The sequence below is a fragment of the Scheffersomyces xylosifermentans genome (assembly GCF_036884685.1).
Source record: "Scheffersomyces xylosifermentans strain CBS 12540 chromosome Unknown RJT20scaffold_4, whole genome shotgun sequence".
NCBI lineage: Eukaryota > Fungi > Ascomycota > Pichiomycetes > Serinales > Debaryomycetaceae > Scheffersomyces > Scheffersomyces xylosifermentans.
The window spans coordinates 1,196,002-1,219,723 of NW_027042942.1; the positions used below are offsets into that span (position 1 = coordinate 1,196,002).

The 23,722-nt window shown below is 41.9% G+C and overlaps 4 protein-coding genes across 4 annotated transcripts; 1 reads left to right on the forward strand and 3 right to left on the reverse strand. All coding sequences in view use genetic code 12, as the record gives it.

Moving 5' to 3' along the window:
- Nucleotides 1-14: 14 nt before the first annotated feature.
- Nucleotides 15-7,112, reverse strand: URA2 (bifunctional carbamoylphosphate synthetase/aspartate transcarbamylase). Its single transcript, XM_064920167.1, has one exon. The coding sequence runs from the start codon at nucleotides 6,875-6,877 to the stop codon at nucleotides 242-244; it is 6,636 nt and encodes a 2,211-aa protein (XP_064774482.1). The 5' UTR covers nucleotides 6,878-7,112; the 3' UTR covers nucleotides 15-241.
- Nucleotides 7,113-14,762: 7,650 nt separating this feature from the next.
- On the forward strand, nucleotides 14,763-18,089 carry TRK1 (Trk1p; the record flags this gene model as incomplete). The annotated part of the gene is made up of 3 exons (XM_064921609.1): nucleotides 14,763-15,705; nucleotides 15,799-17,898; nucleotides 17,980-18,089. 3 exons carry the CDS (start codon nucleotides 14,763-14,765, stop codon nucleotides 18,087-18,089), a joined length of 3,153 nt encoding a protein of 1,050 aa, XP_064774483.1.
- Nucleotides 18,090-18,213: 124 nt separating this feature from the next.
- IMP4 (snoRNA-binding rRNA-processing protein) lies at nucleotides 18,214-19,278 on the reverse strand. The gene has a single exon (XM_064917242.1). The coding sequence runs from the start codon at nucleotides 19,147-19,149 to the stop codon at nucleotides 18,292-18,294; it is 858 nt and encodes a 285-aa protein (XP_064774484.1). The 5' UTR covers nucleotides 19,150-19,278; the 3' UTR covers nucleotides 18,214-18,291.
- Nucleotides 19,279-21,547: 2,269 nt separating this feature from the next.
- RJT20DRAFT_44334 (beta-1,6-N-acetylglucosaminyltransferase) lies at nucleotides 21,548-23,722 on the reverse strand. Its single transcript, XM_064920169.1, has one exon. It carries the CDS (start codon nucleotides 23,389-23,391, stop codon nucleotides 22,045-22,047), a length of 1,347 nt encoding a protein of 448 aa, XP_064774485.1. The 5' UTR covers nucleotides 23,392-23,722; the 3' UTR covers nucleotides 21,548-22,044.

Here is a 23,722-nt window from a genome sequence, read left to right on the forward strand (position 1 = left end):
GTATTAATATGATTATAAAGAATATGAATAATAAATGTACAACATACGCCATAAAGACTGACAGTTATAAGATATATATGGTATATAAAATCCCCCGATAGTATATACGCTATCTTTCTCTACGTACAGCGATGTAAAATTAACTTTAAAGCAATAGTTGATGAAGCTAGTATTTCAACTAGCATTTTGAACAAAAGGTGTCAGATGAACAATTCCCCAATTGTTAGTCTCGAATGGTGATTTAGAAGTCAACACCAATGACCATGGCCAATAAAGCCATTCTGACGAACAAACCATATCTCATTTGTCTGAAGTAAGCAGCTCTCTGGTCAAAGTCTACTTCTTCACGGATCTCGTTGGTTCTTGGTAATGGGTGCATCACAGCCATGTGCTGCTTAGCATAGGACAAGATCTTGTTATCAACGATATAAGTGTCCTTTAATCTCAAGTATTCTTGCTTGTCGGCGAATCTCTCTTCTTGAACTCTGGTACAGTACAACACATCAGACTTGGAGATGATCTCCTTGGTCAACTCCTCGGACTCAACAACCAACAGGCCGTTGTCAGCCAAAAGCTGTCTAATGCTAGATGGCAATCTCAATTCCTTTGGAGATACCAATTGGACTCTGACTTGGTAGTGACGTAACAAGTAGATCAAAGAGTGAACTGGTCTACCGTATTTCAAGTCACCCATGAATGTAACAGTGATACCATTCACAGTACCCAATTCTTCTCTAATGGTGAAAAGATCCAACAAAGCCTGAGTAGGGTGTTCCTTGGATCCGTTACCACCGTTGATGATTGGAACTGGAGAGTATTTAGCAGCAATATCAGCAGACTCCTCAGATGGGTGTCTCAAGACAATGGCGTCAGCGTAACAAGCCAATGATCTAATAGTGTCTTGCAAGGTTTCTCCCTTCTTGACAGATGAAGAGTCAGCATCAACAGCAACAACTCTACCACCTAATCTTTGCATAGCAGCGTCAAATGAAGATGAAGTTCTGGTAGAAGGTTCGTAGAACATAGTAGCCAAAACTCTACCCTTCAAAATGTCCAAAACACCCTGTCTCTCGACAGAGAGTCTCATCTCTTGAGCGACAGTGAAGAGAGAATGCATGTCAGCTCTGGTAAGGTTCTTAACAGAGAGAACAGAGTTTCTCAAGAAGGTATTGTGGTGTCTGATGTAGTTGACAAGAGCATTACCTTCACTCAAAGAACCAACTGGAGGCTGAGAAACCAATTCAGCACCGAACTTTTCAAATTCAGTTGGCGATGGTTGGTCCTTAAGAACAGATGGACGACGACCAGTAATATCTGAAGAGAACGAAAGTCTTTGCTTTCTGGAAACTGGAGATTGTGGAATGGCAGTGATGGAAGAGAATCTGTTTCTAGGTTCAACTTCGTTCTTACCCAAAACAGCTTGGGCAACAACAGCACCGTCCAAGCAGACGGTTTCACCGTGCAAAGATACTCTGTCAACGGAGCCTTGGAGCTTTCTGTGCTCAAAGACGGAAGCAATTTTCTTGTTGGTAGAAGAGACGAATCTGTCCAAGTCAATTTCAACAGTAGAGTCTTGCTTAGGAATAGAGAAGATTCTGACTGGGTTGTCGTGGAACTTGGTGGTGATGTCCTCAATGGAAAGACGTCCATCCTTAACAGCAGACAAGAGCAATGGAATAGTCTCGTTGATACCTAAACCTGGAACTACCTTATTTCCAGTAGCTTTGGCAACTAAGTATGGCAAGACACCGACAGCAAAACAGTCAACGTCAGCGATGTTCTCCCACAAGTAGGTTTGGTCCTCCTTGGATGGAAGGAAAGGAACATCTAGTTCATCTCTGGAGAGGAACAAAGAGAAAACAGCAACATCACAAGTGACTCTGAGCTCCTTGTCCTTAGCCATCTTAATCAACTCAAGGTCTTCTCTGGAAGAAACGTTGGTGATGTGAATGGAACGGTTGTGTAAGGAGGCAAGCAATAAAACAGAAGCTAAGTCTGTAGTCTTAGCATCAGTGATAATTGGCTTGTTTTCTGGCCACGAAGCGAAATGAGCAGAAATGGCAGAAACCTTGGAGTTAGCCAAGTCATTGAAAGGCAAGAACAAGGCACCAGAGTTGGAAGAAGCTTCAGTAACCTCATTGGCATTGGAATCGTTGGCAGCAACAGAGAAGGAGTAGTCAGTGTAAGCCGAGTTTCCAGCAAAGTCAATGGCTTCAAGCAAAGAGTCGAAGTCAGTGACAACAGATCCGGCCATGGTTTGTGGCAAGAAAGCGTTGAAGGTGAAACCAGCAGCCAAGGAGGCCTTAGTTGTGGCCTCAAAGTCATCAAAGGAAGTAGCAAACGAAGTGATGTTAACCAAACCAGGCAAGACAGCAGTTCTATGAGAGGTCTGAGCATCTCTGTTAGAGACATCCAAAGGAATGTTTCTGGCAATGGCCTCAACCAAGAGCTTAGCACACTTGACGTTAGTGACAAGAGGAACGGAGTAGTCCACAGCCATTCTTCTGGATTCGTAACCCTTAGACATGTAAGAAGCTGGACGTCTGAAACGGTTAGAAGATGGCAAGTTAACGTACAAATCAATGAGGTTGTTAGCCAAATGCTGGGTCAAAGAGTATTCAGATTTTTGGTCTTCCTCCTTCGACAACACTTCCAAGTAGTGGACTGGAATATCGTGTTCCTTAAGGAAATCAGCAGTACCAGCAGTTGCAAAGATCTTGTATCCTAACTCGTGAAGCTTACTGATAGAAGGCAAAAGCTCTTGCTTCTCCTTGTAAGAACCAATGGAGAACAAAACGTTTTTCTTTGGCAACTTGAAACCAGTAGAAAGCAACGATTTCAAGTAGGCTTCGTACTTGTTTCTACCAAAGGTAGCAACTTCACCAGTAGAAGCCATTTCAACACCAAGAACTGGATCAGCACCAGCCAAACGAGAGAAAGAGAACTGAGGAACCTTAACGGCACAGTAGTCATCTGGAAGCTTAACACCTGGGTATGGAGTAACAGGCATGTCCATGATAGCCTTGGTGGCCATTTCAATCAAGTCAGTACCAACAACCTTGGAGATGAATGGGAAAGAACGGGATGCTCTGACATTACATTCAATGACCTTAATATCGTTGTCCTTGGCAATGAACTGGATGTTGTATGGACCAGTGATGTCTAAAGCCTTACCGATCTTGGCAGTAGCGTCGACAATACGTCTAACAGTCTCTGGATCAAGATCTTGTGGTGGAACAATAAGAGTAGCATCACCAGAGTGAACACCAGCGTTTTCAACGTGCTCAGACACAACGTGCATAATCATCTTACCATCTTTGGCAACAGCGTCCATTTCGATTTCTTTGGCGTTTTCAATGTACTTGGTAATAACAACTGGATAGTCTGGAGAAACATCAACGGCTTGGGACAAGTAGGAAGCCAAATCATCTCTGGAGTAGACGGTGTTCATGGCGGCACCAGAAAGAACATAAGAAGGTCTAACCAAGACTGGGTAAGTAACCTTGTCGGCGAATTCTTCGGCTTCTTCAATGGAAGTAAGTTCCTTCCAAGCAGGTTGATCAACACCAATTTTGTCCAACATTCTGGAGAACTTGTATCTGTTCTCGGCACTGTCGATCATCTCTGGAGAAGTACCAAGGATCTTCACATTTTGACGGTGCAATGGCAAAGCAATGTTGTTAGAGGTTTGACCACCCATAGAGATGATAACACCTGAAGATTGTTCAAGTTCGTAGACATCGAGAACACGCTCCAAGTTGATGGTTTCAAAGTAAAGTCTGTCGGCTTCATCGTAATCGGTAGAGACGGTTTCAGGGTTGTAGTTAATCATAATAGTCTTGGTACCATTCTCTCTCAAGGTTCTAATGGCTCTGACAGCACACCAATCGAATTCGACGGAAGAACCAATTCTGTAGACACCTGAACCAAGAACAATAACACCATGTTCGTCAAAAGAAACATCGTTAGAGTCGGCGTTATAGGTAATATACAAGTAGTTGGTGAAAGCTGGGAATTCAGCAGCGACTGTATCGATTTGCTTGACAAATGGAATGACACCAGCCTCCTTTCTAAGTCTTCTAATAGCGACTTCGTTGGAGTTCAAGAACATGGCAATTTGTCTATCTTCAAAACCAAGTTGCTTTGCTTGCTTCAAGACAGAAACTGGAAGATTCTCCTTCGAGACATAAGAGGCAATCTTGACACCGAACTTGATCAAATCTTCAAGCTTGTGCAAGAACCATTTGTCAATGTTGGTCAATTTCCACAATTTCTCGACGGAGTAACCATCCAGAAGAGCGTTGGCAATAGCGAAAAGACGTTGGTCAGATGGAGTTTGAAGCTCACTGTCAATATCGATGGACATCAAGGCCTCGGTTTGGTTGAAACCCAAGTTCTGGTAGTCAGTAGAACGAATGGCCTTCTGAATGGCCTCTTCAAAGGTTCTACCGATGGACATGACCTCACCAACGGATTTCATGGAAGAAGACAAGAGAGAAGACACTCTGGTGAACTTCTTCAAATCCCATCTAGGGATCTTGACAACAACGTAATCAAGAGATGGTTCGAAACAAGCACATGTGGACTTGGTGACGGAGTTCTTGATCTCGTTCAATGGAATGTTCAAACCCAACTTGGCAGCAGTGTAAGCCAATGGGTAACCAGTAGCCTTGGAAGCAAGAGCAGAAGATCTGGACAATCTGGCGTTGACTTCAATGATACAGTATTCCTTGGAGAATGGGTTGAGAGCGTACTGAATGTTACATTCACCAACAACACCCAAGTGACGGATGACATTGACAGCAGTAGTTCTAAGCATGTTGTAGTCTTCGTCGGATAAGGTTTGGGAAGGAGCAACGACAATGGAATCACCGGTGTGAATACCCAAAGGATCGAAGTTCTCCATGTTACAGACAGTGATACAGTTGTCGAAAGCGTCTCTAACGACTTCATATTCAACTTCCTTCCAACCCTTCATGGAACGCTCCACAAGGACTTGAGGAGAGATGGCGAAAGCCTTGTTACACAAGTCAACCAATTCCTTCTCGTTATCAGCGAAACCAGAACCAAGACCACCCAAAGCGTAAGCAGCTCTAACAATAAGTGGGTAACCAATGGCATTAGCAGCTTCAACAGCTTCAGGAACTGTGCTAACAGCCTCGGATCTGGCACATTTCTCGTTGATTTCAGCCATGGCGTTTGCAAAGAGTTCTCTGTCTTCTGTGGTAATGACAGTTTCGATTGGAGTACCCAAAACCTTGACTCCAAGACCTTCGAACTCGTCCTTCAAGGAGATACCGACACTCAAGGCAGTTTGACCACCAAAAGTACAGTAGATACCGTCTGGTCTTTCGTGTTGAATGACCTTTCTGACGAATTCTGGGGAAACTGGAAGGAAGTAGACCTTGTCAGCCAAACCCTTAGAAGTCTGGATAGTAGCAATGTTAGGGTTGATCAAGATGGTGTAGATACCTTCTTCCTTAAGAGCTTTGATAGCTTGGGAACCAGAGTAATCGAACTCACCGGCTTGACCAATGGAAAGACCACCAGATCCAAGAACAAGAACCTTCTTGACATCGACCTTTGGATGAGCAGCTCTGTTCTCGGCCAATTTACCACCTGGGAAAGCAACTTGCTTGAAGACTCCGGTGGTGTTGAAGTCAATGACAGAGTTGATGAAGACATCGAACAAGAACTCGGTATCTCTAGGACCTGGAGTAGACTCTGGGTGGAATTGGACCGAGAAGAAAGGCTTGGACTCATGGTAAATACCTTCGTTAGAGCCATCGTTGGAGTTAACGAAGAGCTCCTTCCAGCCCTCAGTCAAAGTGTTGGTGTCAACAGCATAACCGTGATTCTGGGAGGTGATGTAACATCTACCAGAGATAGTAGAAGTACATGGGATGTTGTGACCACGGTTACCGAACTTCAACTTCAAGGTAGAAGCTCCAGTGGCTCTAGCCATCAACTGGTGACCCAAACAGATACCGAAAACTGGAGTCTTACCAGCAGTGATAACGGCTCTTAAACGAGAAACAGTCTCGGTCATCACAGAAGGATCACCAGGACCGTTGGAGATGAACAAACCGTCATACTCCTCCTTGGTGAAGTCGTAGTCCCATGGAACAACCAAAAGCTCGACTCCACGTCTGACGAAACAACGGATTTGGTTGTATTTCATACCAACATCAACGGCAACAATACGGATTGGCTTACCGTTCTTTCCAAGCTTAACACCAGACTTTGGGGTGTACAAGACAGGCTTGGAGGTAGAGACCTTAGCGACCAAGTTCTTGACATTAGGATCGTCCCAGTCTGGGATCTCGAAGTGGTGAGTCCATTCCGAGGAAGGCTCGGCCAAGATCTTCTCTGAAGAGAGAGAAGCCTTTTGGAGAGCCAATCTACCGAGAGTAGAACCCTTTTCTCTCAATCTCTTGGTAAGAGCTCTGGTATCAACACCGTAAATTGCTGGAATGCCCTGTTCCTGTAACCATTGGCCCAACGAGGACTTGGCCAAGAAGTGGGAGTATTCCTCGGTGTAATGGGCTACAACCAAACCAGCAATGTGAATCTTGGAAGATTCAAAGTATTTTGGAAGTGCTGGAGTGTAGTCGTCATCCTTAAGTTCACGGTCTGGAACACCGTAGTTACCAATTAAAGGATAAGTGATAACCAAGATCTGGCCCTCGTACGAAGGGTCAGTAATGGACTCTGGGTAGCCAACCATACCGGTTTGGAAGACTACTTCACCAGCAGCAGTGACAGGAGCACCGAAGGAGTAACCTTGCAAGGCGATACCGTCGTGGGTTTCCAATGTCATCAAACGGTCTCCCGTGGATTCCATTGGAGGAGTGATAGGAGCAGATAATTGGACCATGGCTAATGATTTCTTTCTACTATGCAAAGGAGTTGTACAAGGGACGAGTGGTTCAACTGGGGGATTATGAACTTAAGACTGGTCCGACTTGGGGGTGAACTATTCTAACTGGGGGAAGATTAAAATAGGTTCTTGGGCGAGAAAAGAAATATTAATGGCTAAAACAGGTTAGTAACGCTATTCTGGTCTTGTCAAGGCGATTTTTCACCTTGGTTAGTATGGAAAGAGTGAGGTGATGAGCTATGAAAGACAAAGTATTGATACTGTGGAGAACCGATGGACAGAGCCGATTTTTCAGGCATCGCCTATGTTTTTTTTTTTTGCAGATCCGATGAGTTCAAGCCGATAGTGAAATATTGGCAATAGAAAGCTCGGACATTCACATTCAAACGTTCAATCGTGTGATTTAATGCAAAATCATCGAAATGACGTGTCTGTGATGAGGTTATACTAGTTCTTGCTCGAGGGTTATGTTAAGTTTAGGTCATAAAGCACTTGGTGCTTGCGATTACAGTGGAAGGTTACAAATCGGAGACTGCTGGTTCAAAAAGCAGCATTCTCGTGATGACTTCCCACTCTCTCTCAACAATCATAACAATAACGGTCTTCAATATCACCACCCTAGTCCACTTCATTCCACTGGGGTAACTTACTCTAAGTGCTGGGAGGCAGGTAGACTGGTGCAATTATGCTGGGGAATTGATAATTGTTGAGAAAGAGAAGAAGGAGAAGGAAGAAAGAAGAAAATAAATAAAACAAGAGAAAATAATGAATCATTAAAAACAGTTTGTTCTCCCAAAGTACCTTTCACAACCTTTTATAGTCTTCTCCTTATGGCTGAAAAATTTTATATCCGAGGGCAAGAGGTTATACCCCGAGGGTGGCATAAGTAAGTTTCCGGGTAATTGTTGTTTATTGATCACGTGCTCTCGATGAGATGCTCATCGACGTCATGTGCTATGCATACATAGTTAAGGGGTCTATGTGACGGAATTTCCGGTATATCGTGCGGTCGTTTATTAGCAGATGGCACCAGAGTCAGACCGGAAGTCACGTAAAATTTTTCAATTGGTGCAAAATACCCAGAATGGCCAGGGCTGTTTAGGATTCTGGGGCAATTGGGGCAATTCACCGTGTATACGGATAGCAATAGCGATGCAGTGACGGGTGCGATGCGATAGCTGCAAAAAAGAAAATTTTTACGGGGAATGATAGCGGGCGGAAACGGTATTGGGTTAAGGCAAAACAAAAGGTTACGGGAAATTGAACAGCAAACGAAGCGGGTCTTCAGTAGTATGATGGGCTAAGCTAGAGGAGGGAAGGGGGTAGAACTGGCAAAAGTGGCGAGATGCCTGCAAAAAGTGGTTATAATGAAAGTTTCGAAAGTCAGAGGTGTTTCTCTTTAGTTAGAGTTGGAGCTCACGAGATTTCATCAATCCACCCCAATAGAGGTCGAAGGGATCTGTATTAGAAATTCCATTGCTTCGTATTTTATGGGGTTATGTGCACCACGGGAACCGTCTAGCCAGTATACATATTTATTAGTTTATTTAAATGAACATTATTCTATTATATTGCTATTTTCCAGTACAAGAAGACTCATCATGAAGACCTTTACAAGAGAGCGGGGGCTATATATTTCAGTAAGGGACAGAATATATACGTCAAAGACATGTCCAAGGACAAGGAGCCCGCCGCATATACCGTGACCAAAAGAGAATGCAAAATTTCAATTTCATACCGCCCAGATAGAAACCCGTCACTGTAGACCCTCCTTCAAGAAGCGAAGGAATAAAGATCTATTAGATTGATATATAATTTTCGTAGAATTCTCCTCGTGTCTCTTTCCTTATCGTTTCATTGTTTCCATATACTTATAATTCTCCCTTAGCCAACTTTTAACTAGCCTAACACCTTGTGCCAAAGTCCAAAGACCCGAAAACCACTAGTATTTAAAACTAATTTATTGGCAAATTTATTGCCAATTCCCAATATGTAAATCGGTATATAATATACCACAAGTTCAGCACATCTGCTATATTGCTACGTTACAAGTGTTCTAAGATGGATTGTTCGGTAATTCAAATTTGATTTACGCAATTTATTGACCTCTGAAGAAGGCGTGAATACTTCCTTAACATTCTAGCCGATGAACTCATATACTTAGTTGACCACTAGACATCCTTAACTAGTAGTTCCGTCCGAAGACCCTATATATCCTGCATGATATATACATTCGTAATGATGAGATACCTGTATATTGGCCACCTAAAAGTCATATACGTCTGTACCGTTCTTTTCAGAAGTAACCAAGTGTATAAAGTTCTCAAGTAGCTGTACATAAGGATACTAGAGGTGGGAGGTTATACTCATAATTGCCGGTCATTTTCAATTTCGGAGGATAACAGTTCAATCCAAGCCACTAAGGGTTCGGAAACTGTTATACTGTTCATCCTGTATATACTTTTATCACCAAAAAAGCCCAGGTCACGTGAAAATCTTCAATTTGTTTGGTATTCTATATAGAAATGGGCTACTTTATAGCTAAGTATCTGGTACCTGTTGGCGATGTGAAGTTCGAGCCATTTCAATTAACAGATGGATTGAACTTTCTCTATTTGTACGTGTATGTCAGATTAATGGTCTTTGGAGGTGTAGTTGACATCGAATTTATGTACACCAATGCAGACTGATATTTCAGCAAGACTCAGTTTGGCCTTCCACGCTGCAAGAGAAGTTAATATGCATGATAAATGGCCTCCTTGTACAATTCAAATGGTATAAAACTGCTGTATTTGTGTGCATGTTTGTGCTGTTTCATGATAATAAGATAATCTCTTTATTGACAAGTATCCTGTGTTTGGTGGATGGACCAAGTTTACCAGCAACAACTGCCGAATCGATAGTGTCGAAATCATGGACGTCGCCTTGGTTTCACAATTTTAGGAAGCTCCCTAAAAGTATCATATCTCTTTGCGTTGAAAAAGTGGAAATACAAACCTTAGCGCTGATGTGCATCCTAGAGTCCGGCTTCGTTTATCAATTGGTCCAAAAGAGATTAAAAAGAATGGCACCTATAGTCTTACAACTATACGAAGAAACGGAACCTAATAAGGACATTGCATCCGACGGAGAATAAAATGGGATCACAGAGGATGTTGAAAGTTTGGCGTCCTCCCGAATCACCCTTCTTTATTCAAGATTGTGTTTCCAAGTTCGTCAGCTATGTATTGATTGTGGTTGTATGAAGTTTCGAGCAGAGATTGATTGGATTTCATTTCTTGATCTTGTAAAGTTGTTGAGGAGGTGCGCATTTCTTAGAACTTTGAAGATAACACTTAAGTATACCAGATTATACTTCCCAAGACTGGTGAGTAGCCAATATGAAGAGCATTTTGAGGCTGATGGCTCTGAAATCTCGTACTTAGTTGGTAGTAATTTTAGTTTTCCGCCAACCTTAACTGAATTAATCATAGAAGGATCCCATAAGTATAAGATATAATCTCGCGGGCAATCCTTCTGTTGAATCTTCCCACTCTCCGATTTAAGAGTAAACTTAGCTATACTAATTGATTTTGTACATCCACTAACCTCTCTCCTATATTTTCTGGGTTTCTCGATTATCAAACCACCTCTAATAATAGTGTTGTGTACTTTCACAATAGACTCGCAGTGACTTTCAGAATTGACTCACAATGTGAGCGGACAAATAGATATATCACAGTATAAGGACGTGATCTTATCAAATCAGAAGCTTGTGTTTAAATAGAATCTTTAATATAACCACTTAATAAGATAGTAAATACGTAACTTTGAATCATAGAAATATCTTCTTTTATATTATTTCTTCTTTATATTATTCAATTAATCAATAAATAAAATCATTTTCTTCTTTACTTTTTATATTTCTATTGGCAGCTTTTTATTTTGGCAGCATTTTGGAAGCGAGATCCGGTAGCGCCCAGATATCCTTTTTGAGGGGCAGATTTGATAGACCCCCAGGTTTTTTTAGTACTTTCCGTCGTAAAAGACATCCTCACCGCAATAGTTAATATTTTAGAAAAACGGTTGTAGCCTTCCGTAACATTAGCGAGCGAAGACAGATGATTCCTTGGGGAAATCGTTATAGATACGGCGGAGAGGGAGCTATGTAATGGGGAGGAAAGGAAAAAAGTACATCACAGGCGACTTACTCGTCTGAATGGTATCCGCTTGAGTAAATTAGATCTCGGGTTCATTTGTGTTGGTGTATGAGATGGTAGATTCTTTTTGCAACCATCATTTCCCCATATGGTACAAACAGTGCTGTATAGTATTTTGTGGCAGCGGTACGTCTCCTTTGTGTCTTAGAACAGCGCGGTGCGGCTGACCTTATTTTGGTTCTTTCTTCGCTGCTCCACAGTGAAAGCAGACGAGGGCAATTCGGTACGAGGGCATATTCCAGCTTTGGAACGGGTAGGGGTAATGCCGAGACACTTTGTTCTCGCTAAACGTGTATGGTTCTTCCTTTTCTCTCGTTAAAGGGGCTATATGCGAGTTCCACAGCTGCTGCTGATTCCGCAACTACAACGCTCTGTCATGGTTCAACGCTCTGACATTGTTGGAACTTGAGATGATTCGGAGTTACAGGACAACAACCTAGGCATGGACTATGAAATCGTCTTGGAAGAATGTGTGGCTATCTTCCTTGTCTTACTTTCTTTAGCCATTGCCCAATTTTTTTTCAGTTAGGGCCTCCAGTTAGGGCCTTCGTCGCATTTTATCTCATGTCCCTTTATCCTATCTCCACAACGCAACCAAATGCCTCATCCTCAGTAATTGTAGATACGGCCAAAGGCACCATAAATGATAATGGAATCCCTCCAATTTGACACCACTGCCGCCAAACGAAAAGGGGCCATTTTGGATCTTTCTCCGAAATCAGCTTTGCACTTCTGACTTCTACGAATTAGAAGAGTCGATCTCGTAGTGACAACTGGTCCTCGGATACGAAATGCTTCCCTCTTTGCGGCTAGCCGCTAAAACAGTGGCCTCGCGAAGCCCACCACCACGGCCATCGCTGTCGTCACCTTACCACCGCCAACGATCCACATTAATTAATTAAAATTAATTGGATAATATTGATAATAATATTTTTAATGAAGACAAGGGTAACATTAATAAAATAAAGAAACTACACAAATTAATACGAAAGCCCGGATATTGTTAAGCCTGTGGCCAATATATTAACGAGGCTTACGTCGATCCACTCCTGTCTGCGCCTTGACTTTTTCAGACTGGAGCCGTTGCCCGGTAGTGGGACATGGCTGTCCATAGGGGCATTGGTAATGCCCTAGTGCCATAGCAATAAGCGGATATTTCCAAGCTAGGGTTGGACAGGAAGAAAAATCAACAGTAAACGGCATTTCTGTTTCATTTCCAGTCATAGAAGTGTAGTAGTATGTAGTATGTAGTGTTGAAGACAATATGAGTAGCAGAAGAAGATGCTCCTCCATTCCTCGATTCCAGTTATCTTGGCTCGTCCCTTTAAAATTTCATGATGAGCGTTCGTAGTGGTGTTATCGAAGTCTCTCTCTCCGATCATTCGAATTGCCTGTCCCACAGTATATTCCTTTTACCACCTCAAAGCCTCGCTATTAACCTGACTTCTCAACACTATTTCTCACTATTAATCTCACTCCTCCTCACTATTCCTCTATTAATCTCACTCCTCGTCACCATTCCTCACTATTAATCTCACCACGACTCATCTTTTGCTCTCGCTACTCTCATTCCCGCAACTTCTTTTTTCTGAGCGCATTCCTCACAGAACCAGCCCTCTCTGCTCTCATCTCCTCTCGTCGTGGCGACAAACAGCGCCTTGTGCGCCAGTGGAAGCTCGCTCACCGCTCACCGCTCACCGCTCACCGTTCACAGCTCATCGCTAATCACTAATCTCAGGGAGTCTTTGGAGTCTTTGTACAACCATAACCATAGAGAAGTCGACTAGAGAGCTTTCTGAATGGCTTCCTGGCAGTAGTAATAATCGCAGAAAGAAGGTGATGGCATTAAAGGGCCAGAAAATTAAACAGTCACAGTAAAACTAGAAAACCAGCAGCAAACTGCTCCAGGAAGAAGACTAATATGAAATAGTAATATCTCATCTTGTCCTCTTGTCCTTTTGTCATCTTCTTAATCTTCATAATCTTCGTAATCTTCGTAATACTCTCCTCTTCCAATTTTGTCATCTTCTCTTGTTCCCGAACCCGTAGGAGCTCCCTTGCATTCCTTCATAGTTCTCATTCCGCTTCATTGACCGCCATCTCCTCGTGTCTTTGTCTCGTATATCTCCCCATTCCCTAGCCCTCTTTCCTGTTTCGTTCTTCCGTCCTTCCTCTACATCTGCAATTCCATTCCCCATTGCCCTTCCTGTATACTGTAGATCCATCCCCATTATCTTCTCTGGTGTTGTAATCTCTGCACACAACGAGACGTCAATCTGACCATCGGTTTCTTGTCTGTGCTTGTTTCTTGGTTTTGTCTTCTCTGAAGAATTTCTTTGTGCTGCCCGTTCTGGTGCTTGTGCTTGCGCTTGTGTCTGTTGGTTTCTCTGTATGTGCTTTGTGCTTTGAGCTTTGTGCCCGCTAGTGTTCCCGTAGTAGGTTTTCTTCTCCCGTCAGTTTTGTCTTTTGCATCGGTAGAAGTCCTGAAGCCAGAACTGAAATATTGTGGAATTATCTCGTTGTCTTAACGGCGGCTCGGATATCTGGACCAGTACAAGCAACCCGTGTCGTTTCTTCGGTGTCTTTATTAGCCGTGAGGAAGCGGTATTGACGAGCTTATATATTGGCTATTTCTTGGTAGTCTACTGGGCTCTGATTTGGTCATATTGGAATCCACCTCAGTATTCTTTCCATCGAGGCGTTTAATAGAGGAGTTTCGTTACTGTACGGAGTCCGGAAAGAGGCTAAATTTGTTTGTGGTCAAGTAGAAGTGAATTATTCTTCCGTTGTTGAACCTGCTCATCTTCAATATCGTCACAATCACCATTACTATTATCACCATTATCACCATTATCACCATTATCATTATTATTATCACCCTCGTCATCTTTGAAAGTTACATTAAAAGAACGACCGAACGAACGAACTCATCTTTTCATTGGTAGTACTTCGATATCTTATTCCCACGCTATCGCCAATACTAATTACTTGCTAATACTTATTTATTCACCGACGTCGTATCGTCATCTCGTCATCTCGTGGTTAAAGTCATTGCATCATCATAACCCATCACTGATTTGCTTTAACATCACCATATCATATCATCTAATTCTTTCAACGCTTGATATCACCAATTGCAGAAGAACTGTTCCTGGTTAAACTGACTTCCATTCAGTAATAATAGTAATCTTAATACCGCCGTCAACAAGCAACTCAGTCTAACTCAGCATTACAACTTCCTGTCGGTTCAATAATTATCATTATCATTATCATTGGCAAGAACATTCATTACCATTACCATTAGACCTACCAACTGATAACTTTCATTATACTTTCCATTTATCAGCGTATCATTAACAGTGTATTATTACCATTACCATTACCATTACTATTACTATTACTATTATCATTGGCATTGGCATTTTCAATCATTATCACTACCAATTTCAATATCATTACCATTACATCACCATCTATTGATACCATTAATTCTACTACTTGATATCATTACCATTTTCAATATCATTACCATCTATTGATACCATTAACCGACTACTTGATATCATCCACTTACGATCAACTTCATTCATAAACATACGCTAAACCTTCAAATCTACCAACCATTCAAACCGTTCAACACCAACCCACCAACTACACCAATTCCCACACTCAAATGCTTTGAAATGGACTCAATAAAACAACTCTACAATCGATATAGAAGGTTCCAAATCGAAAGAGAATGGGGCCTTCGTCTTCGTAACCAGATCCATCGCTTTGCCTCGACGGTAGACCCATACATACGAGTGCTTATCCCGAACTTCAGATCGGCTCATTACTGTTATATCATCACCTGGACGTTCCTTGGATCGGTTCTCTTCTTTCCCGTTCGTAACGTCCCTTACATCGATGCCTTGTTCTTCACCGGAGGAGCTTCTACGCAAGCTGGTTTGAATACAATCGATACAAACACTTTGGCATTGTACCAACAGATCCTTATCTACATAATAGCGACACTAACCACTCCCATTTTCATCCACGGATCCCTACTTTTCATAAGATTATACTGGTTCGAACGACACTTCGATAACATCAAAGAAAAGTCCAAATTGGACTTCAAGATGAGAAGACAGGCTACTTTGGCCAGTAGAACCCATTCTATGGACGCTACTCGGTTGAATACCGTCAATAACCAGAATCTAGGCTTTCGCCCGACTTCAGAACATGTCTCCAAAAAAGATAAGTCCTCAGGATACAGAGATGAGGTGATAAACATCGAAAACACCCTGCCACAGTCGTCTTCGCTGATACCGAAGCTGCCTCTGCCCCATACGGTGGCATATGATGGTGTAGAACACATCAGCGAACCGTCAGATACTGACGAAGACAGAGATGACGCTGGTAACCCAAACGGACGTAGAGGAGAGTCTATCCCATTGGGATCACTAGAACCAGCTGAAAATGATCATCATGAGGCCTTGGACACCAATGAACAGGTCACCTTCGGTAACTTGCCCCAGCCCTCGAAACAGAGGCGAAAAATCGACCCTAGTGACATGTATAGGTCCATTGCTATCATGCAAGACAAGCACAATAAGAATAACACCTCAAACAAGCAAAATAATGATAGTTCTAATGCTAATACCACTCACAGCGGGCCAGGTATTCAGTTTGTTAACTTGGATAATCGTCCTGGTCGTAGTAGACATAGCATGGGACCAGGTGGTAGTTCTAACAGTGCCAATAACGCAAATAACAATGATGAGGATGACGTTCTCATTATAAAACCTCCAAACGTCATTGAAAACTCAGACAGTCGTAATCCGATCTATACGAAGAAAAAGAGATCAACATTTCATAAGAAAGGACATCGTGGAAGTAGTGGAGCTCCTTGGAAACATAAAAAGAGCCAGTGGTCAAACCGGTTGAGGAAAACATTCTCGAACTCGGGCCAGAACACAGTTACATCGCCTAAGAATAAACGATCGTTCTCCGGAGGTCTGGAAGAAGTCGATGAGGACATCGACGACGAAATGGACGATGTTTCCATCGATTCTGAGAACGAGGTCACTGATGACAGAGAAGATGCCGACGGAGACGCTGATGTAGAGGACGACGAAGAAGCAGTCATTGACGATGAAGATGATCATGACCAGCACAGTCCTGAGCGTCATGTACAGCATTTGCAACTTCCTGTTCATAATAGAAAGGACTTTAAAAGGCCCGAAAATGGAAGAAAGCATTCGTTTGTGAGGTCTCCTACCTTTGAAAGAATGATTAATATGCGTAAGAACCGGAGAAAGGGTAAGCTCAGAAGGATAAAGACCCCTTCAGTGTCACTTTTCAGTGGGTCTGGAACTGCCGTAGACGTAACCGATGGTGAAGATAATGGATACGATACGAACCAGTCCTATGACACCGAAGATGAGGAAGAAAGCTACGACTCTGAAGACGGACAGCCTCTTAGCAGAGTCATGAGTACCAACTATCTCTCGTGGGTTCCTACTGTGGGACGTAACTCGACATTTATTCATATGACCGAAGAACAGAAGGAAGAACTTGGAGGAGTAGAATACAGAGCTGTGAAACTTCTCATCAAGATCTTGTTGGCTTACTACATCGGATTCCATATCCTTGCATTCACTTTACTTCTTCCCTGGGTCCTTATGCGCCAGGCATACATAGAAAAGATTAGGGCCCAGGGAATTTCTCCAACTTGGTGGGCATTCTTTACTGCTCAAACAGCTTTTAATGACTTGGGAATAACGCTTACAGCCGACTCTATGATGACATTCAGCAAGTCTGTCTTTGTTATGATCGTGACAGCCTTTTTTGTTGTCATAGGTAACACAGGATTCCCTGTGTTCTTGAGATTCCTTATCTGGATTCTATTCAAGATAGCTCCGCCATTGTCACTGTATAAAGAGTCGCTTGGTTTCCTATTAGATCATCCAAGACGTTGTTTCACGTTATTGTTCCCTTCCGTCCCAACTTGGTGGCTTTTCATTATTTTGGTTGTTCTTAACGGTGTCGATTTGGTCCTTTTCATTCTTCTAGACTTGAACAATGACTATCTCACGGAAATCCCTGTAGGATTCAGAATTGTCGATGGTCTTTTCCAGGCGTTTAGTACTAGAACTGCCGGGTTTGCTGTTGTTGATTTATCGAAATTGCATCCAGCTGTTCAGGTTTCCTATATGATCATGATGTATATCTCTGTTTTGCCTTTGGCTATCTCCATTAGACGTACCAACGTCTACGAGGAACAGTCTCTTGGTGTTTATTTAAAAGATGACAATGAAAATGATGACTTGGAAAAGACCCCACAGACTTTCATTGGTGCCCATTTAAGAAACCAATTGTCTTTCGATCTTTGGTTTATCTTCTTGGGTCTTTTCATCATCTGCATTGCAGAAGGTCCTAAGTTGAATAAGGGTGACATTCGTTTCACGGTTTTCTCCATTTTGTTTGAAATTATCAGTGCCTATGGTACGGTTGGGTTGTCTCTAGGTTATCCTACAGTGAATGCCTCGCTTTCATCACAGTTTACAGTGATCTCCAAGTTGGTTATCATTGCTATGATGATTAGAGGTAGGCATAGAGGTTTGCCATATGCTTTGGACAGAGCTATCATGTTGCCAGATGCCGATATGAAGAGAAGAGATCATCTCCAAGAGCATCATGCTATAAGGAGAAATAACACCATGGAAAGAGCCAATACAATCAGTGCTAGTACGTTTGATAATTTGGGCGAGAACCATATCTTGAGAAGAGTAATGACATTAGAAGGAAATCTTTTCAGAAGAAGACGCTCTTCGGTTGGTAATGCTGCAAGGTCTCCGCTGTTGTATACAACAACGAGTAGAGCAAGTAGGGCCAGTAGAGGAAGCAGAGCAAGCAGAGGAAGTCGGTCCGGCGATATTGGTCCAACTGTAAGCGAAAATCCACTGTACATAGTGACTACGGCCTCAAGAGAGATTCAAGAGGTGGAAGACCTGAGACATAACGCATAGGCGAGAAAAGAAAGAAGCAAAATAAACACTCCGTCACAGTGTACTTAATGTTAATTAATTAAATATCTTAGTGATATCAGTAATAAGAACGACTTATTTATTAGAAGTTAATAGAGAATATCTATAATAGAATTCAGTTTCCTTGTATTCCTATGCTATGCTACCTGGTTTATTTGTCTACCATATCTGTAATAGTACATGTCTATAAATAGTTCTTTCTGTTGGCAGTTCTGATGAATCTTCTTAATTGCCATTCCACATCAGCGTCTTTATTGTCTGGTAAACCCAATTTGATCTCGTACAATCTCATTTCGAATCTTGGTCCGATTTCACTAATTTCTACACCATCCTTCGTCTTGACGTAGACATGATGTCTCACTGAAATGAAGTCGTCGTTGTTGACAAATGTTATCACACGACTGCTGTCTTTCTTGGCTCCTGGTGGAAACAAATGCTTAAGTATGGTCTCTACTCTCTTTCCCAAGGTTGTGGAGAAATTCTCGAAAATTAAATGTGGGTATGACTCCGAAACGTTACCTAGCTGCGGCAAATCGTGTCTCAACTTGACGTTATGCAATGTGAAGATGGCCAGGGGACCATGAGGGAAATGACTAACTGTAATGGATGTGGGAACACCTCTGTGTTCGTGTAATAAGATCATGTCTGTGATTTGAACTCTGGAACAGGACTTTACGAGTTCTGGGATGATATAGTTACCTCTGTTTAACTTGAGAGAATTTGGAAACATGAGCTTGATCTCTTTGGAGAACTGAAGCAATTTTACTGAAGGATCACGAGAGGTTGTTATAATGACTTTTGGGTCTGCTATTCCGCTTAAAGCAGAGTATTCGTCGTCGATATCGTTTTCTGCTTGTTCACTTTCGTCGTAAATGAAGTTCTTCTGCAATTCAGCATCTTCTGCAAGTTCTTTATTCAACGGTTTACCCAGAGCCAAGGCAGCTTTTAACTGTTGTCTCTTCTCGGAGAGAGCTGATTCTTTGAGTTGAAGCGACTTTCTGTAGAGGTATTCTCTTCTCTCTCTGGCTTGTTTCCTGATCATTGTGTTTTAATAAAAGTGTATGAATTACCGGGAGTTAATCTAGTTTTATGGCTAGAACTAAAATATCTTTTGAATGCTATTAATACTCTCTTTTAGTACCCTTTCAACGACACATCCATCACTCCCACTATACTGTTAAGTAAGCGATGAGTTCTAATTTTTTTTCAAAATGCGACATGTTGATAAGTGTTGCGACATATATGGGGCTTAAGGAGACATTCGTGGACATAGTAAATGGACAACTTTTGCGACATAGAGGACTATAAAGAAGAGGGACATTATAATGAAGAGATGTAATATATGAAGAATAGGGTTCATTATGAAGAAGAGGGTTCAATATGAAGAAGACAGAGAATATAATGAAGACGGAGAATACAATAAAGAAGAGATACAATTATAAAAGTGAGAGAGATACAGTGTAAGAAAGAGACGAGCTTAAGAGTGAGAGACAAGCGTAGGAGAGAGAGATTTAACCAAAGGAAAGGTGAAAAAGAGAGAGAGAGAGACAGAAGTGAACTCCTATACACCTAGTGATAGGGACAAACTTCGTTGATAGTGACAATGTTTGTTGTTTTGTTGATAGGGACAAACTTCGTTGTTAGTATCAAACTTCGTTGATAATGACGACAATCTTCGTGGGATTGAACAATTAATTAAAAGTAACCCATAGATAACAGATATTCGGAATGCTTATACTGAAGAGTAGTTTTCTACTTCTGCATTTTTTTTTTATTTTTCACTAAGCCGTTCGTTCCACTGGTCCTTGATACCATGATATTCTGATACAGTGTTTTCACTTATTATTCAAACTTAGGACCAGAATTGATTCATATTAAACCCCAATAAACTTCACAGTACACTTCAAGCAAATTAGTATTGAGAACAACATATTGTAGGTTTGAAAAATTCTTGTGATTGGTATGAACCAATTCGAGCTGCAAGTATAAATTAAAATTGAAATCATTGTACTCTGACTATGTGAACTCCGCTTCTCTGCTACTCTGCCACCTTGAAACTCTCTAAATACCAAATATGGTGAAACATGCCGTTGCGATGCCATGCCAGTCGGCTTATGTATCTTATATATCTTATCAACATATATGTTTTTCTTCGTTTATCTATGGAATCATACACGCCAGCTAAGGCTCGGCTTCCAAAAACCTCGGTTATTTACCTTAACTTCTTGACCTTTCTCAGCCATTATGTGTTCAAACATTTACTACATTAACTACATTGACTGCTCGTTTCGGTCACCTACACTACTGGTACTTTCTAACAATAGCCCTGCTACCGTCTCTCTTCTTCATACATTTCTTCCTCTCCAGGTTCTTGTCGTATGGCACAGAGTCGCTTCGTCATCTCTCATGGAAAAGTTGCAATTCCAACTTTTTGTCTGACCCCGATCCATAAACCGCAATTTTTTTTTGTCTGATGCCGCCCCACTTTTGATGTCTGCAGTTTGTATTCTCCCGCCCTCTCCACTCTACATTTTATGCAATTATGCAAATAGGGGGTGAAAAGTGGGGTGAAGTTTCCAACCTCTACCTATCCATCAATTCTCAATTACTAAAATAAGTCTGCTTCTCTAAATAATAAAGCCACAACAGACGCCGATTAAGCTGCAGACTGCCCATAGCAGCTAATACGGGGTTACCCGGAAATAGATCACCATAGAGATAAGTGGTAACCAATGAATGCAAAAGGAAGATCAGTGATCAGGAATGTCGATAGAAACCGTATGATAACGTATATTTTTTAGAAGTGATCAAAGCATATACCTGGGTCTGGGTCGGTGTTGCAACGGCATGGAACTGTTTTAAATCATTTCGCTTCTCGGCACTAGTTGTGACAAGACTATGCCTTGGGCCTTGGGCCGTAGGCCTTGGGGCCAAGACCCACATAGTGAAAAGTTTAAGCTTGAGGGATATAATTCAAGTTTCTCCTTTCTAAGAACTCGTTTAAAATACTTCTATTATAGTAGCCATTTGTAGTCAATGGTGGAGATGCCTCTCCGCTAAAAATTCCGTTTTTTCAGTCAAAAACGCATAATCAATGGAGATAGCAAGTCCAGTGAAAATAGTGACCCCCTATAAGAATTGAATCTTCTATATTATTCCATGATAACTTTTGTAGTCATGTGGTAGTGTGCAATGGACTCGTGTGTGTCCATTGTATCCATTGTTTCTAACCTTGCGAGAAGCTACCACTTGTAAAAATCTCGTAAACTCACCCCCGTATTGCTAATTCTTCACTGCAGCGATAACTACCGGTAAGATTATCCTGATTCGGAATTCTATTCAGGGATGGCGTAGTAGAGGAGGATGTGGAGCTCTTTGATATGATGGCATAGCTAATTTTAGGTCTGTCGTCGAATATCTGCTTTCACGATACACTCATTTTATTATTACTATTATATTTATAATCTAACATAGAAAAATATAGGACGGGTAAAACACACTAGTCGGATTTCTCTGCCTGTCTTTCACAGGGGGAGTTGCATTAGTATCCAGAGTGAACATGGATATAACACCGTTTGGCAGCAACACCAGATCATAGCTAGCCTGGTACCGCTGCCCAATATACACATTTCCTTGTAAAAACTCAATAATGACACCTCAAGTACTGTAGCATAGCACCGGGCCAATCTTGTAGTAACATAGAAAAATCTCTATAGCTTATAGCACTTGGGGGAGACCCTTTTCTCACGCTTTTATAATAATCATTAGGAAGACAAACCCAAATATCGCAACGGATAAAGATAACTCATAAATCAAACAACTTAACAACGATAGTTACACTATCACCACTTTCAGTGTCACTGAATTGACACCAATAAACTTACTATAATACAGAACTGAACTAGAGAATGTTCATCATACATTTCTCTTGCATTCCCTAATGACCGTTAATTTCCGTTGTCGTCTGACGAAGACAATCACCAATAGAAGTCGAAATGAGACTATCGTTGTCGTTAAAAAGGACAGAATTTGGTGAAAGAACTGGAATGAAACCTGAAGCCTGCGAACTTGCTGAGCTAACTGACTTTCTGCTTCCACCACTACCACGATGGTGTGGAGGTTGAGCTAAAGCAGCATCGCTGTGAACACTTGAAGAAGTAGGCACCTTCGAAATTGGCTTGATATTCTTCGTAGTTAAGTTCGAGGTTGACGAAGTAGCATCTTGATCCTCCAGGTCAGAAGACTCTGGGGAGATTAAGAACTTAGTCAAATTGTTGTTGGTACCATTACCAGCATTAGCTCCCTTGATGTTAGTAAGTCTCTTTAAAACTTTATCTTTAGACAGTAACTGCGACAGTAATTGAGATGAAGTCAGCAGGCTTCTGTTCTTTGCCAACGATGGGTTTCTGTTGAAAGTTGGTGGAATGGAATTGTGAGTATTTTGTGAAGACTTGACTGTAGGTATTATTCCTTGACTGTAAGATGTCTTAAATGATGGTCTACGAGCAAACTCGTCGTTGTTGATCATATCAGCAAAAGAGTAGAAGCTAAGAGAGGACTTAGAGCTGCTAATCTTTGGAGGACTGACAGGAGAGTGGACCTGCTGTGCGTTGTGTGGATATTGTGAATATTGCAGGTGGCCAGGATCTGTGTTCAATTGAAGCATTGGCTGACTGTGCATGGAATAGACCAGACTCTTGCGGGAAGGTGAAAGTGGTCTTCCAAGAGCCATATTCAAGCCGATAACAGACGAGTTTCTTCTGTTAGAGTAAATCATTTCAACATCATCAAGATTGGCATCTTTATCGTTCAAAAGAGAAGTTGTGGCATCCAAAGCTGGAGGAATGTAGTCTTCCGTCTTGAAGAACAGACCAGCAGAAATAGAGTTGTGAGTGTAGGATCTGGATCTCTTTCCTGGAGCACCACCGGACGAGGTACTGGAGATGATCAGATTGCTGTGTTGTCTGTTCAACGCACCGGGTTCAAAGATACCCAGGTCTTGGACCAGACGCTCGAAGATTTGACATTCTGGGTTGCCAACAAGTTCAGAAGGGAGCTCGTGAAGAGACGAGTTGTCATCAGTTTCGTTGACCAAAGCGTTGGCAGGAACACGAGCGGTAGCAGATGGAGAAACCAGCTTGGCTTCTGGAGCGATAGAGTCGTTGTTGTTAGCGGCATTTTCCTTGGACTCTGTCGACGACGACGAGTTGAAAGAGAACAACGACAAGCGTTTCTTCTGCTGAGTGTGTGTGGTAGCACCACTAGAGGACGATTGGGAGGTCATTCTGAAGATAAGGTTGGGGGTTTGGAGGAGACAGATAACAGGATTAGATACACTTAATACGGATTGTAATAAGGACAAAGGGACTATGCACTAATAAGGTCTTTGGTTATATGGATAAGTACATGTACTGGGAGGCAGTTTTCTGGGGGATTATTGGTTGGTTGGTTATTTAGTGGATGAATGAAAAGAATCACCTGGATGAATGGATTTGTTGATATTACCAGGGAGGAAGGTTTCTATTGTGTAACAGAACCGGTTGTTGGAATGGTCTTTTAATTCAATAAAAGACAAGTTAACCTAGATAATACCGGCAAACAGTTGGAATGGTACG